General features: G+C 44.5%; 1 protein-coding gene across 4 annotated transcripts in view; it reads right to left on the bottom strand.

The window, feature by feature from the left end:
* Prdm10 (PR/SET domain 10) overlaps positions 1 to 13759 on the bottom strand; it is a 108269-nt gene that overhangs the window by 12725 nt on the left and 81785 nt on the right. For all 4 annotated transcript variants that reach the window (XM_040729901.1, XM_040729902.1, XM_040729904.1 and 1 more), the window contains 7 exons: positions 13069 to 13248; positions 11973 to 12083; positions 4992 to 5192; positions 3953 to 4096; positions 3215 to 3385; positions 1903 to 2043; positions 749 to 917 (listed from right to left, as the gene is read on the bottom strand). In XM_040729901.1, coding sequence (XP_040585835.1) covers positions 749 to 917; positions 1903 to 2043; positions 3215 to 3385; positions 3953 to 4096; positions 4992 to 5192; positions 11973 to 12083; positions 13069 to 13248 — 1117 coding nt within the window. The remainder of the gene's footprint in view (positions 1 to 748; positions 918 to 1902; positions 2044 to 3214; positions 3386 to 3952; positions 4097 to 4991; positions 5193 to 11972; positions 12084 to 13068; positions 13249 to 13759) is intronic.

Below are 13759 nucleotides of genomic sequence, written 5' to 3'. Positions count from 1 at the left end.
TTAGCTATTTCTGCCTCATGGTTGTGTTTCAACATATATGTTCTCAGCTACTGCTCCAGCAAGGTGCCTGCCTGATGGCCATGCTCCCACCATGACAGTCATGGACTCTAACCCTCTGGAACTGTAAAGCACAAATTAAACATGTTCTTATATAAGTTGCCTTGGTCATAGTGCTTTTTCATGACAATAGAAAAGTAACTAAGACACATAAATGCAGGGTCAAGCATAGTGATTATTGCATAAAGAGGCATTCATTGAGACCCTGGGTTTGATTCCCAATATGAAAACAAAAACTATTGGTAAAAGGGATGAAACATTACCATCAATATATCCCCTATCCATGTATTCTATACCTTAAGTCACCTCTACACAGCTTCCAGTAACATATGTAACATCTCTGAAAATAGGACAGTGGCATACTGGATCAAAACACTGACCTGAGTGACCATAAGAACTGAAAATGAACGACGGGCAGTGGTGGCACACGCCTTTAATCCCAGCACTTGGGAGGCAGAGGCAGGCTTATCTCTGTGAGTTCGAGACCAGCCTGGTCTACAAGAGCTAGTTCCAGGACAAGGACAGCCTCCAAAGCTACAGAGAAACCCTGTCACAAAAAACCAAAGGGGGGGGGGGGGGGGACTGAAAATGAGCACTGATATTTCCATCTAAAAACCTACTACACACTGATGAAATTAAGACACAAAGCCAGAGATTTCCCCCCACCCATGGGCTGTCCTGTTATTCTTACAATAACCACGGAAGGAGTTCCAAGCATTGGGGAGGTATGTGTGTTGTACAGAAGAGTTCTGCTGCTGCTGTAGAGCCTGCCCTTGCGTAGAAGAACTGCCTTGGATGTGGGAGGGGCTAAGCCCCTGCTGTGCTTGCTGAGAGGAGGGGCTTAGTGGCTGCCCAGCTACCTAGGGAGAAACAGAAAACAAAAGAAGAAAATAGTGAAATCCCAGAAGACTTAAGACTCAGAAGTAATATTTTAAATAAGAGTAGAATTAATTAAAAGCAAATCATAACTCTGAAACACTATATTGTTTTCAAAGGGTAATCTACAAAGATATTAAAACAATTAATTTCAATAAAATTGGCAGGAAGGCAAATGAGAGGAAGTGTATAATTGCTTACATTGGCTAAACTTAAAGCCAAAAAAGGTGAAACAACTTGTCCAGTCACAAAGGCAACCATTTGTGTATGTAAACACAGCCCAGAAGTCATGGTTTCCATTGAGCAGCCTTGACCAATCCAACCAGTGTAGAGCTAAGCACAGGCACATACCAGCTATCTGCTGGAAAAGCCATTTCCCATCCCATGACAAGTTCCACTATCTGCCATTCAAGGCTTTCTGCACTCCAATTCCTAACTACTTTCCAACTCTTCCAAATATCACTTCCTGCTCTAAACAGAATAACAGTTTCCTATAAATTTCCCATCTCTTTCTGTATTCAAACTGTTATTTAGAACATAATGCCTTCCCTCAATGTCATGCCAGACATGAAGCCCTCCTAAACTAAAGGACAAATGTGTCCTTGATACCCAGGTAACCAGAATTACTCCTTCCACTGAATTTCCATACCTCTCTCAACCTCCAAGTGACAGACTGGCTCAACCTTATTTCACAATCATTGCCCCAAGTCACAGAAGCAATTGACCTATTGCTGTAGAATGGAAAGACTGGTGTTTTGTTCTGATTTTAGGATCATGTACCACAGAGCTCCCCTAGGAAGCCAGGGACTTAATACAAGAATGTTTGCAATAACAACATAAAAAGTAAGAACAACAGTAAAACTGATAAAGTACAAATATAGTGACATCATCTCAATGGCCAAGGATAATTAGTGTACTGCTATTAATCTGATGATTCCTGATGTCACCTTAACTCCCTGCATCATCTACCTGGGATGATGACGGCGCTGCAGCAGTGGGCTCTGTGACCTGGATGTGTTGCACCTGGATGGCATGCTGCGTGTAGGTCTGAGGATCATGCAGCTGGCCAACATCCACTGTGGACTGCTGAGACTGGTGTGGAGAAGTGGCCTGGAGGGAAAAAGAATGGTTCCAAACCAAATACACACTAACTGCGGTTACAAGAGATGCCCTAGAGAGAAAGTTCACCTGGGAGGCAAAACTGGAGAGGTCAACTGGGGCTATGGGGTAAGACCCTGTTTTCAAAACAAGAAATCAAAATCTGGGTGTGGTGGCGTACGTCTTTAATACAGCACTCAGGAGGCAGAGGCAGGTGGATTTCTGTGAATTTGAGGCCAGCCTAGTCTACTATGGAGCTCAAGGCCAGACAAGGCTACATCAGTGAGACCTTGTTTCAAAACAAAACAAAACACCTAAAATAAGTAAATCAAGTAAGGAATTGTGGAAGACAAAGTTACAGTGATAACTGCCAACTTTCCAACATTTAAAACTATATAGGTTTCAAATTTTTGAGACTAAATTGTTTGAAAATGACAATGTTCACTTATGTCTTGAGTCTACTTCCTCACAGCATAACTAAAGACATACTTCTTCGGTACCCAGTAAGCGAGAGTGAGTTAGTCATTGTCTAGTAGAGGAACACAGTCACAGCTCTATTACAAATGGAGCTGACTGGATGGTTCAGTGAGTAAGAGTACTTGTTGCTCTTTCAGAGGACCCAGGTTCAGTTCCTAGCATCTACACCTCACAACCACCTGTAACTCCAGTTCCAGATGATCTAACACCCTATTCTGACCTCCACAAGCATGAGATGGGATATTTTAATATATCTAATAATAATATATTCTAAAGAAGCTGACTGATATGAAGACTGAATCAAAACGACTCCCTAAAACCTCTCACTGGAATTACTCAATGTCCACATAGGTATTTCTCAAACTAGCTCATTATGAAATTGTCAGCCAGGATACTAAGAGACAGGATACTCTAGCAACACCTATTTCTGTAAGAGATGTCACTAGAGTTGTACCTGGCTGTATATACAGGAGCTGAGACCTTCTGCCTACAGTAGAAACCTCTGACTCTTCTGAGTCCAAAGCCATCATGAGGGGCAGAAGGAAGAAGACAGTGGAGATGGTACTCTCCTAATGCCTCAAACCCATCACTTCTATGTAGATGCACCTCACATAGAGCCAACAATGCTTTTGTTGACGCCTGCTACTGTGTTGGCCACTGGCAATATGGCATTCACAAAGGTAAGGAGAAACAAATGTCACAGTACCGGGGCCACCTGCACCACTTGAAGTTGTATGTGCTGAGGTTGCTGCAGACCAGATGCCGACTGAGACACAGGGATATACTGAATCCTCTGGTAGTCCCCCTGAGGTGTTCGGTAATCCGTTGTTAAGGTCTGGGACAGTTCTGTCATTGCCTGTGTTAGCAGGTCTGTTGTCTAGAAAGAAAAAAAAATCACAGAACATATGAGTAACAACACTGTAGCAATTTCAGCAGTGTCTTAAATCCTACAACAATTCTGTTTGGCATAAGGGTCCATCATGAAAATACAAACTGGCCTGAGAGCCTGACCCTGACCCTGACCCAGCAGACCTGATCTGGAGCGTCTGACATTATCACTATGAAGGAAAACATTCAAAGTGTCCTGCTCCTCCTTTGGCAGAGAGATTTGGAAAGCACTGGCAAGAAGACCCAAGCATAAATATGATGCCATAAGTATAGTGCTGAGGGCAAGTGACCCTACCTGCATCAATTAATAAAATGATCAGCGAGCCGGGCGGTGGTGGCACACGCCTTTAATCCCAGCACTCGGGAGGCAGAGGCAGGCAGATCTCTGTGAGTTCGAGGCCGGGCTGGACCGATAGCCTCCAAAACAATACAGAGAAACCCTGTCTCGTAAAAACCAAATAAAATAAAATAAAATAAAATGATCGGCATGACTTTGGTGTTTAAAGAGAGGATGACACAGAAGGAAATACGAAATTCTTCCTAGTCACCCACTTACCACCACAGTCTCTCCAGTTGCACTATCTGTCGTTAAGACAGCTGGGGTGGCACTGATCACAGCTGTTGTCAGGGGTGTGTGGATGGTGTTGGGAAGCTGGGCAAACTCTGGATGCTTCTTTCTAATGTGTTGAACCATCTTGGTCTGGAAAATGAAGAAAAAATAAACAATTACTGCAGCTAAAACAGGAAAAGCATAAGTTTAAGGCCAGCCTGAGCTAGATAGCAAGAACTCATCTCAAAACAAAGCAAAAAGGACAATGATCAGAATTAGCCACTTTTGCATATGCAAATCCCCAAAGGTTCTTAAAATATCTCATTTGATGCCTTTAAAATGTTATGGGTTTTTTTTGTTTTGTTTTATTGCCAGGAACAATGGCTTGTGCACAAAAGGCTCACCTCCTTGGGAAGTTAAGGCAGAAAAAAGATCACTTGAACCCAGAAGTTTGAGATCAACTTGAGAAATACAGAGAAATCCTATCTCCTAAATTCAGTAATTAACAAAACAAATCAAAGCAGCACTAACAACATTTAGGAAGCAATCACACTGTCAAAAGTCATACAGGAGCATAGAATGGGAAAGAAGAGACGGGGAGGAGAAAGAGGAGAAATAAAAACGTGCATGATTCTATACCATCAAGCAGCATCCAAAAACCTCACTGACACTTGTTCCTGTTCCCCATGAATGGCTGAGCAATCAGTCACTCTTGACCCACAGAAGTGACCCCCCTTTTCAAGAACCATCTCAGTTCCACAGGCTAAGCCTGTAAACTGTGAGGCAAGAACATTGAATATAAGACCCTGAGCAGGCCAAGGTAAAGGAAAGCAACTGAGTGCTCAGAGTAGGAAACAGCAGTAATTTGGAGGAGTCCACAACATTCCCTTCCCATTTTTTTGCTGTGGTCCCTGCTTATGTAGGTCTCCCAAAGCCCACCAATTCAGCAGCAGTCGTGCAAGACCCGTGGATGAGAGGCCTATCGACTAGAACACTGATGGTGTAAGGGTTCTGATGTCATACTTGGTCAGAACCAGCGCCATACCTTGCTGCTATACTGCTTGGAGCAGTGTGGGCAGCACACAGGAGGGGTGGCGATGGTGCCAGTCAGCTGGGTGTGGGTGCTCAGCATAGGGTCGGGCTCTCCAGGGCCAGCAGGACGAAGTTTCCGAATGCTTGGTGGGAGTTCAGCTCCTGGATGGTTCTTCAGAATGTGGGCTTTGCGCTTGCTGGCACTCTTATAAACCTGAAGTTTAGACATTTGACCATAAAAACAATGCACAATTCCACTTTCTTGCTTAAAGCAAAATAAAAAAATTCATCCTAAGGAAAGGAGAAAAACGTATTGATACAGCCCCAAATAAAACGTATTAACCGGCTAAGGCATGTGGCAGGACATGCCTATAATCTCAGCTCTTGAGAGACTGCAACAGGAGAATTCTAGTTGAATGTAATCTTGGACTACTCTGTGAGTCTAAGGTTAGTGTGAAGTAGAGTGAAACCCTGTCTTAGAGTAAGTAGAGTGGGCTGGAAAGATGGATCAGAGGTTAGGAGCACTGGGTGCCAGGAGGCAGAGGCAGGCAGATCTCTATGAGTTCAAGACCAGCCTGGTCTACAAGAGCTAGTTCCAGGACAGCCTCCAAAGCCACAGAGAAACCCTGTCTTGAAAAACAAAAACAAAAACAAAAAAAGCACTGATTGCTTTTCTAGAGGCCATGAGTTCAATTCCCAGCAACCACATGATGGCTCACAACCATCTGTAATGAAATCTGGGGCCTTCTTCTGGTGTGCAAGCACACAGAGAGATAGAACACTGTATCCATAATAAATAAATCTTAGAGAAAGAGAGAGAGAGACTAGGAAGGGCTGCTGGGTATGATGACCCACACCTATAATCCCAGCTCTCAAGAGGCAAGGGCAAAAGGACTGCAATGTCAAGGCCAGTCTGAGCTATTCAGCAAGACCCTGCCCTAAAAAAATCCAGTGCTATATGGATATGAGCATTGTATTTTAGAATAAAGAGAATCTAATATAGATATGCTAGGCAATTTCTTTGAATTTTCTGTATAGTTTAAAAGATAACTACCACACCCAGCAACCTTTGTCTTTTTGTGTGACTGCAACAGTACAAGTAGAGAATTCCATCACAAACCTTTTAACTGACCATTCAACATCCTAGGAACCCCAATCCACCACCTATCTTATAAGCTGACAGACTGTTTTACAGCTGGGAAACTTCAAATGAGTTCATATTCTAGGCTCTTGGTAATAAGTATTCTCTATGGTAAATGTCACAGACAGAAGGGATAATAAAAAAAAAACAGTCAGTGAATTCCTCAGAAAAAAATTTAATTAAAAATTTTCTTAAAAAATTACGTGTACATGTGTATTTCTGTGTATGTCCATGTATAAACTCAGGTGCCTGCAGAGAACAGAAGAGGGTATCAGATCCCCTGGAGCTGGAGTTACAGGTAGTTGTAAACCACCTGACGTGAGGATGCGGGTATTGAAAATTAAACTTGGGTACTCTGGGAAAGCAGCAAATGCTCTCAACCACTTAATCATCTCTCCGGCCCCTAAAATATTATTTTAAGTGTGCATGTGTGAGAGTGTGCCTGTGTGCGTGTATGTGTATGTGTATATCTGTGTGTCTGTCTGCCTATAAGTGCACCATATTTGTACAGTGCCCATGGAAGACAGGAGAGGGCATCAGATTCCTGGAGTTGTAAGAGGTTGAGCTGCCCAATGTAGATATTAGGACAGTGTGGGAACACCAGACCTTGAGCAGAGACCCACTTCCCCTTCTGCCTGGGAGTAGGCAGCTGTAAGACAATGTTTGGTAAAAACATGTTTACTAAAAACGATACAATAAGTTCCTGGCCACTTCCCCTTCTGCCTGGGAGTAGGCAGCTGTAAGACAATGTTTAGTAAAAACATGTTTACTAAAAACGATACAATAAGTTCCTGGGAAAGGCCTTCCCACGGAAACCGCCCTGACCTTGACCTTGTCCAAAGACTAACCGCACCTTCAAAAACCCACACACATCCACCTCTGGTGTCAGAGCAGAACCAGCCAGGGTAGAGGAGGGAGCAGAAGCTTCTCTGGTGGGAGCCTTTCTTAGGAAGTTTTTCTTGAACCTTTTTGGAGCCTGTTTAAAGTTTTCTTTATATCATTGAACGAGTCTCTGTGTTTTCAATACCCGACACCCTCCGCACGTTCTCGGACACAGGCCGCGCAGCAGACGTGACAATTGGAGGTCCCACCGAGATCGTGAAAGTGAGGTAAGTGGACGGGGTTAAGAAACTATGGGGAATAGTTCCGGGAAGCTAGAATCATTGCAGTATCAACTAAAAAAGTTACTTAAAGAACATGGGACTGCAGTCAAGTCTAAAACCCTAGAAGGCTTTCTAAAATCGATCGAACGAGCCAGTCCATGGTTCATTACTGGGGGAAGCTTAAATATTCCAGATTGGGAGGAGGTTCGCCGTGATCTTCATAGACTTTTACGAAAAGAGGGATCTGAGTCCTTGCCCCCTACGACATTCTCCTTATGGAGATTAGTGAGGGGAGCACTTTTGACAGATAAGGTTCGTCACCGCCAGGTAGTTCAGGACACAAAAGAGGCTTTTTTAGAGTTACAAGAGACTGAGACTCAAGCCTCCTTGAGTTCAGGGGCAGAGAGTGATGATGAAGAGACCGTGATTGAAACTAGAGGCTCCATTGTTAGTGAGGATGAGGAGGAGTCTCTTAGTAACAACAAAAAACGGGTAGACATCTCCGGGCGCGACCCAAAAAGAAGGACTCCGGTCAGAATCGGTTATATCCTTCTCTATCAGACCTAGAAAATGAAAGTAGCTCAGACTCAGACTCGTCACAGTCTGAAAAGGAACGGTTACTTGCTGAGATCGCGGCCCTTAAAAAAGAACTAAAAAAGATTCTAATTAAGGAAAGACAGGACAGGGAGAGAAACCCTTCCCCATACTCTGAAAAAAGGGACTCCTCCTATGAGATAACCCAGTCCTTCTCGGACCTGGAGGGAAGACCCAGAGGAGGGGTCCAATGCTGCCCGGTGGTGGCCCCAGTAATGGAAGTTCCAGATCCGAACAATTCTCGACAGGTCATTCGGCGCCATGACCCTTTAAGTTTCAAAGATATAAAACAACTGAAAGAGGCAACTTTAAATTATGGAGCACAGGCTCCCTTTACACTTTCCTTAATGGAATCTTTTGCGTCTCTTAATTTGACACCTGGCGATTGGCAGCAGCTTTGCAGAGCAGCTCTGTCGGGGGGAGATTATTTGATTTGGAGAGGTGAGTTTCAGGAAAGATGCAGCCAGACAGCCCAAAGAAATGCACAGGCCGGACAGCCCCAGAGAAATGTGGAGATGCTTACAGGAAGTGGTCAATATGCCACCATTCAGCAACAAATGCAATATGACATCGCAGTCTATGCCCAAGTGGCAGCAGCAGCCCAAGGGGCTTGGAAAGCATTGCCTTCCAAGGAAGGAGGGGATCATCTGTCCAAAGTCCTTCAAGGACCTTCCGAACCTTTTCAAGACTTCGTAGACCGTCTCAGTCAGGTAACAGAAAGAATATTTGGGGGCACTGGGCCTGCGATGCCAGTCATCAAGCAGATGGCATTTGAAAATGCAAATAAATATTGTAAGGAAGCCCTTCGCCCCTATCGCAATAAAAGTCTAAATGACTATATCCAGATCTGTAGGGACATTGATGGGAACTTCATCCAGGGCCAAGTGTTAGCTGCTGCTATTCGGCCCCAAGTGGGGAAAGAAAGACCTACTCTGGGAAGGAGAAAAACATGTTTTAGCTGCGGTAGGGAGGGACACTTCCGTAGAGAGTGCCCTCAAAATAGTACTACGGGTCTCAAGAGACCTGGTTTATGCCCCCGTTGTCGAAGGGGATATCATTGGGCCAATAACTGCTACTCTAAAACTGACAGGGAGGGAAATTTCCTTTCTGCTAATAATAATCAGGGAAACGGGAGGAGGGCCCCGCCCCAGGGCCCCAAAACCAATGTGTACGGGGCAATGACCCCTGCTCTGGGCAGTGGCAGGACTCATTTTCTCCCCCAGAGCAACCCCTTCATATCTCAGACCTCCTTAGAGCCACCTCGGGGAGTGCAGGATTGGACCTCGCTCCCTCCGCCCGGGCAATCCTAACACCAGAAATGGGGATCCAGGCCCTCCCTACTGGGGTGCATGGGCCATTGCCCCCAGGCACGGTCGGACTACTCTTGGGACGGTCCAGTACTATTCTTCGAGGCCAGGCTGGACTGACAGCCTCAAACAATACAGAGAAACCCTGACTCAAAAAAAATTTTTTTGGTAACAGTAAAGAGGTACTGGTATTAAGTAAAGAAAAAAAAAAGGACAAAGGTACATGGAATAAAAAATTTTGTTTACATTTAAATTCTACTTTGTGAGTCATCTCTAAAAACTTTTGGCCAAAAGCCTGGCCTCTCCACCTTGCATCTACAGAGTTACAAGGAGTAGGTACGGCTGTACCCCATGACTGTAGCTCAAATGGAGGAATGATAAAGAACATACAGGACTTTTTAACCCTTTTAGTTCAAGGATTGGCTGGAGTTGTTCTTTTACATAGATTTCAATTAAGGGAGCTTCATTGCAACAGACTAATCATTACCTAGGGAAAAAGGGTGACAGAAAGATGCATGTATGTTCTGAATGTATGGTGTGGCCACACCGGTATGTATGAAATGTGATTGTGAATGCGTGAGTGTGAACTGCTTATATGATTAAAAGGATACTTAAATCCCTTCAAAAATAGTTAAGAAGCTACCTAGATTGCTTTAAATATAGCCAAAAGGAACATCCAGCCAGTCTGTTAATGTTTTAAAAAAAATTTTAAGATGCAAATGAGGCCTTGTCAGCTAGTGAGAGCTCTGCAGGTTAGATTGGGAAAGACTGCTCACAGACTTCAAATAATTTTCAAAAGTTATTTGGACACAGTATAGTTTACAATCTTTGAGTGATTTTCAGAAGTTTTTGGGAAATATTTAATGGATATGTCCTGTTTAATGGGCATCTACAAATAATCTAAGTAGTAATCCCAATTTACCTAGATAGTTAACCAAGGAGGGTAGACAAATCCTTCTACTGTTATGGTCCAGCTTCAACAGTTCAAAAAAAAACTTTTTTTTAGAAAATAAAAAAGGGGGAATAATGCCCCCAGTCCCCACATGACTCATCAAATAATACACTCCTCATTTAAAAATTTTATAATGTAAATGCCAGTGAGCTTCAGACAGATTCTGGCATGACGGAACCTGAGCTATCATTGCTCAGGTCAAATGGAGACATCCATACACTAGACAGTGGAGAAGACCCTAATTTGGGGTCGAGGGCATGTTTGTGTTTTCTTGTAGGAAAAGAATAAAAGCTTCGGCATGGAGCAGAGAAAAACTGGACCTGAGACCATGGGAGCCTACCTAAGCCAGTTTGAGTGAGATCTCCTAAATCAGTGTTCCTGACCCTTGATGTCATCGAATCTACAGCCCAAAAAAAGAAAGAAAACAGTCGGTTCGAGATTTCCAGTTTCTCAACAGACCTGCTGCATCAACCTTCCGGACCCATGAGTTTTCATCATGAAGCTAACAGAGAAAAAAGGACCCATTTAAAGCATTTGGACATTGGTATGGACTATGATGAGTGGCAAAAGCCTCTTTTCAGTATTTGAACAGGACATGGTCACTTGATGGTTCCTGTTTCTGGAATCACGACTAGGCCAGTGTATTTTTCTGGAGAAATGCAACTTGTCCTAATGCGACAACTATTGTTCATATTTTTCGTAATGCTACATGTGTAACATCAATGATTATACCTAATGTATCTGTGCAAGTGCACTTTCTAAATGCTTTCCTGAGCAGATCTTGAAACGATTGGAAACTTTATCAAATTGTAAATGTAAATCACATGCGGGTTACCCTTGTAACAGATGAAGGCTCGTAGAATGTTATGGCCCAGATCTGGTGATGGGTATGGTGATGGAGAGGCGCTATGTCAATGGGGGTCCTGGAAATGGTGGCAGTGGCGGTAGGCATTCTGGCTTTATGCCAAGCTCAAACGTGCCTTGTTCCAGAGACAAGAGATCCGTAACCAAGTATTGCTTAGCTTAGCCCATGGCAATCCCGATAGCCATGAAGGTTGGTTACAGATGATTTAAGGTTGGGGTATCTCCGATGACGGGCAACCTGTGGGGAAGACCCCTCCCACCTAAAACAGGGGTTCAAGGTCCCCCAAAGACGGGAAAGGGAGGGTGACCCTACTTGACCTAAGCCAGGAGTGCCTCATTTGAAAATAAAAAGGGGTGAATTGTGGGAACACCAGACCTTGAGCAGAGACCCACTTCCCCTTCTGCCTGGGAGTAGGCAGCTGTAAGACAATGTTTGGTAAAAACATGTTTACTAAAAACGATACAATAAGTTCCTGGCCACTTCCCCTTCTGCCTGGGAGTAGGCAGCTGTAAGACAATGTTTAGTAAAAACATGTTTACTAAAAACGATACAATAAGTTCCTGGGAAAGGCCTTCCCACGGAAACCGCCCTGACCTTGACCTTGTCCAAAGACTAACCGCACCTTCAAAAACCCACACACATCCACCTCTGGTGTCAGAGCAGAACCAGCCAGGGTAGAGGAGGGAGCAGAAGCTTCTCTGGTGGGAGCCTTTCTTAGGAAGTTTTTCCTGAACCTTTTTGGAGCCTGTTTAAAGTTTTCTTTATATCATTGAACGAGTCTCTGTGTTTTCAATACCCGACACCCTCCGCACGTTCTCGGACACAGGCCGCGCAGCAGACGTGACAGGACAGAATCCTTAGCAATAGCAGTAAGTGCTTCCTCTTAACCCCAGAGTCATCTCCCCAGTCCTTGGCTTACAAGGAGGTTGCCTTTCAACCTCTTCTGTCTAAATGAAAACCCCCAATAGGCATCTCCCCATGCCCTAAGTTCCCACTACAGCAGCCCAGGAGGAAGGTTTTATAAACTTTTACCTTATCACAATACTGACAGAAGTAATCGCGGTTGGGTTTTATGATGGGGAGGGTTAACTCAGGCACCTCTTCTATCTTCATGTCTGGATGCCTCTTTGATAAGTGATTTACCTGGAAGAGAGAGAAAGAGACACACAGAGTGCCATTAACAGGAATTAAACCAAAGCCTCTGGTCCTGAGTGCTAACAGGTAAAAGGAAAGCAAGTGCTCAAGACAGGAAGGCCTTTGCCCAGGGCTAGTATCATGAGACACGCTGGACACCAAAGTGTCTGTGGTCCCTGTCAACAGTAAGTCATTTAGCAAATGACTGAAGGTAAGTTGGTCAACTGGAGTCCCATCAACAGCCTCTGTCTGAAAGAACCATTAGTGAAAGTAAAACTGCCTAGCCTGAATTTCTTGAAGAATTAATCTGATGCAAACATGCCTTTCATTATTCAATTGTCTTACTGAGACTGCTGAATGGATACAAAGTAAGGTTCTACATTTTAACTACGGAGACTTTCTAACCACCTTAGTAGAAATATACTCTGCAATTACACTGGTCCCAGTCAGCTGAAAGCAATGAATTATTCTGATATTTCCCCTAATCTGGGACCACACTCCCTGCACTGAAGGGAAGTTTCCTTATGTCACTGTTTCCCGACTGGACAAAGAAGGCACTGATAGGGAACAGTGGGAAGGAGATAAAGACCCTACCAGAAAAAATACTCAACTAATGAGAGAAGGGAAATAAAATGAGACAAGACCAAGAGGTCAAGGTAAGGAAAAAGGAACTAATAATGAAAAGTGATGGAGGTCTAGGGATGTAGCTCAATGGTAGAGCACAGGCCAAACGGGTGCAAAGCCCCAGGTTCCTAGCATCAAAGTGGGGAAAAGAAGGGGCATGGCAACTTCCTTTCAAAAGGTCATCCAAGAAGTGGTCCAGAAGAGCAAAGGGTTTCTGTCACAGGAGGAAAAGGAGCTCAAATTGGGAGGCTGCTTGCTGTTCTCCCCTAGACACTAACTGCTACGTCTACAAATCTACTTTGTTAAGGTTCATTGCCACTGACAGGAAGGGGTAGCTCTGGAGACAGGAACTAGCTCATCCAGCACTGACCAGCATGCCTCGCCTCCGGAAGCCCATCATGCACAGCCGGCACTTGAATGTAAAGCTGTCGTAGTCTGTGGACGTGATACGTGGTTTGAAGGTCTTGGAACGGCTGATGCGGTCAGCTTTCTTGGCCTCCCTTTCAGGGTTATGCATCCTTTGCATGTGCTCCCGGAGTTTGTCTTTTCGCTGTTTGGAGAGATGTTGTTTAAAAAGGGGTAGGGGCAAGGATAGAAAATGTTTAATTGAAGGTAATTTTTAAAAATATCGACACTGATTCCTGGGAAACTCACTCCAGCCAGGGAAGCAGGTAGGCTCACTGCAGATCTTCACATCATCCACCTCTCATCCGAATCCAATCCCCAGTCTCATCCCCAGCTCTGGAGCAGACCACCTGCTTCGGCATCCTCTTCCTCTCTGGCCCCACATCCAGTGGCTCACACAGATCTCCCCCTGCAAACTCCCACCACCACCACTCATCCCATTATCTCAGCCCCTAATTCCAGCAGGCATTCCCTGGGAAACTGTCAGCCAAGCCTCCTGTCCCTCACCTCCCTGCAGCTCTCATCCCCAGCTCTGTAGCACATTACCTGCTGTGGCCTCTCCACACTCTCACACTTTCCGTCTTCACTCCCAGGGGACTAAGCAGATCCTGGTGGAAGATCCTGCTTTCCTCCCACCTTCTAGCCCATCTTCATTT

The sequence above is a fragment of the Mesocricetus auratus genome, unplaced genomic scaffold (assembly GCF_017639785.1).
Source record: "Mesocricetus auratus isolate SY011 unplaced genomic scaffold, BCM_Maur_2.0 Super-Scaffold_100022, whole genome shotgun sequence".
Classification (NCBI taxonomy): Eukaryota; Metazoa; Chordata; class Mammalia; order Rodentia; family Cricetidae; genus Mesocricetus; species Mesocricetus auratus.
Note: the sequence above shows the minus strand (reverse complement) of the source record. Positions and strands in the feature narration are given on the sequence as shown.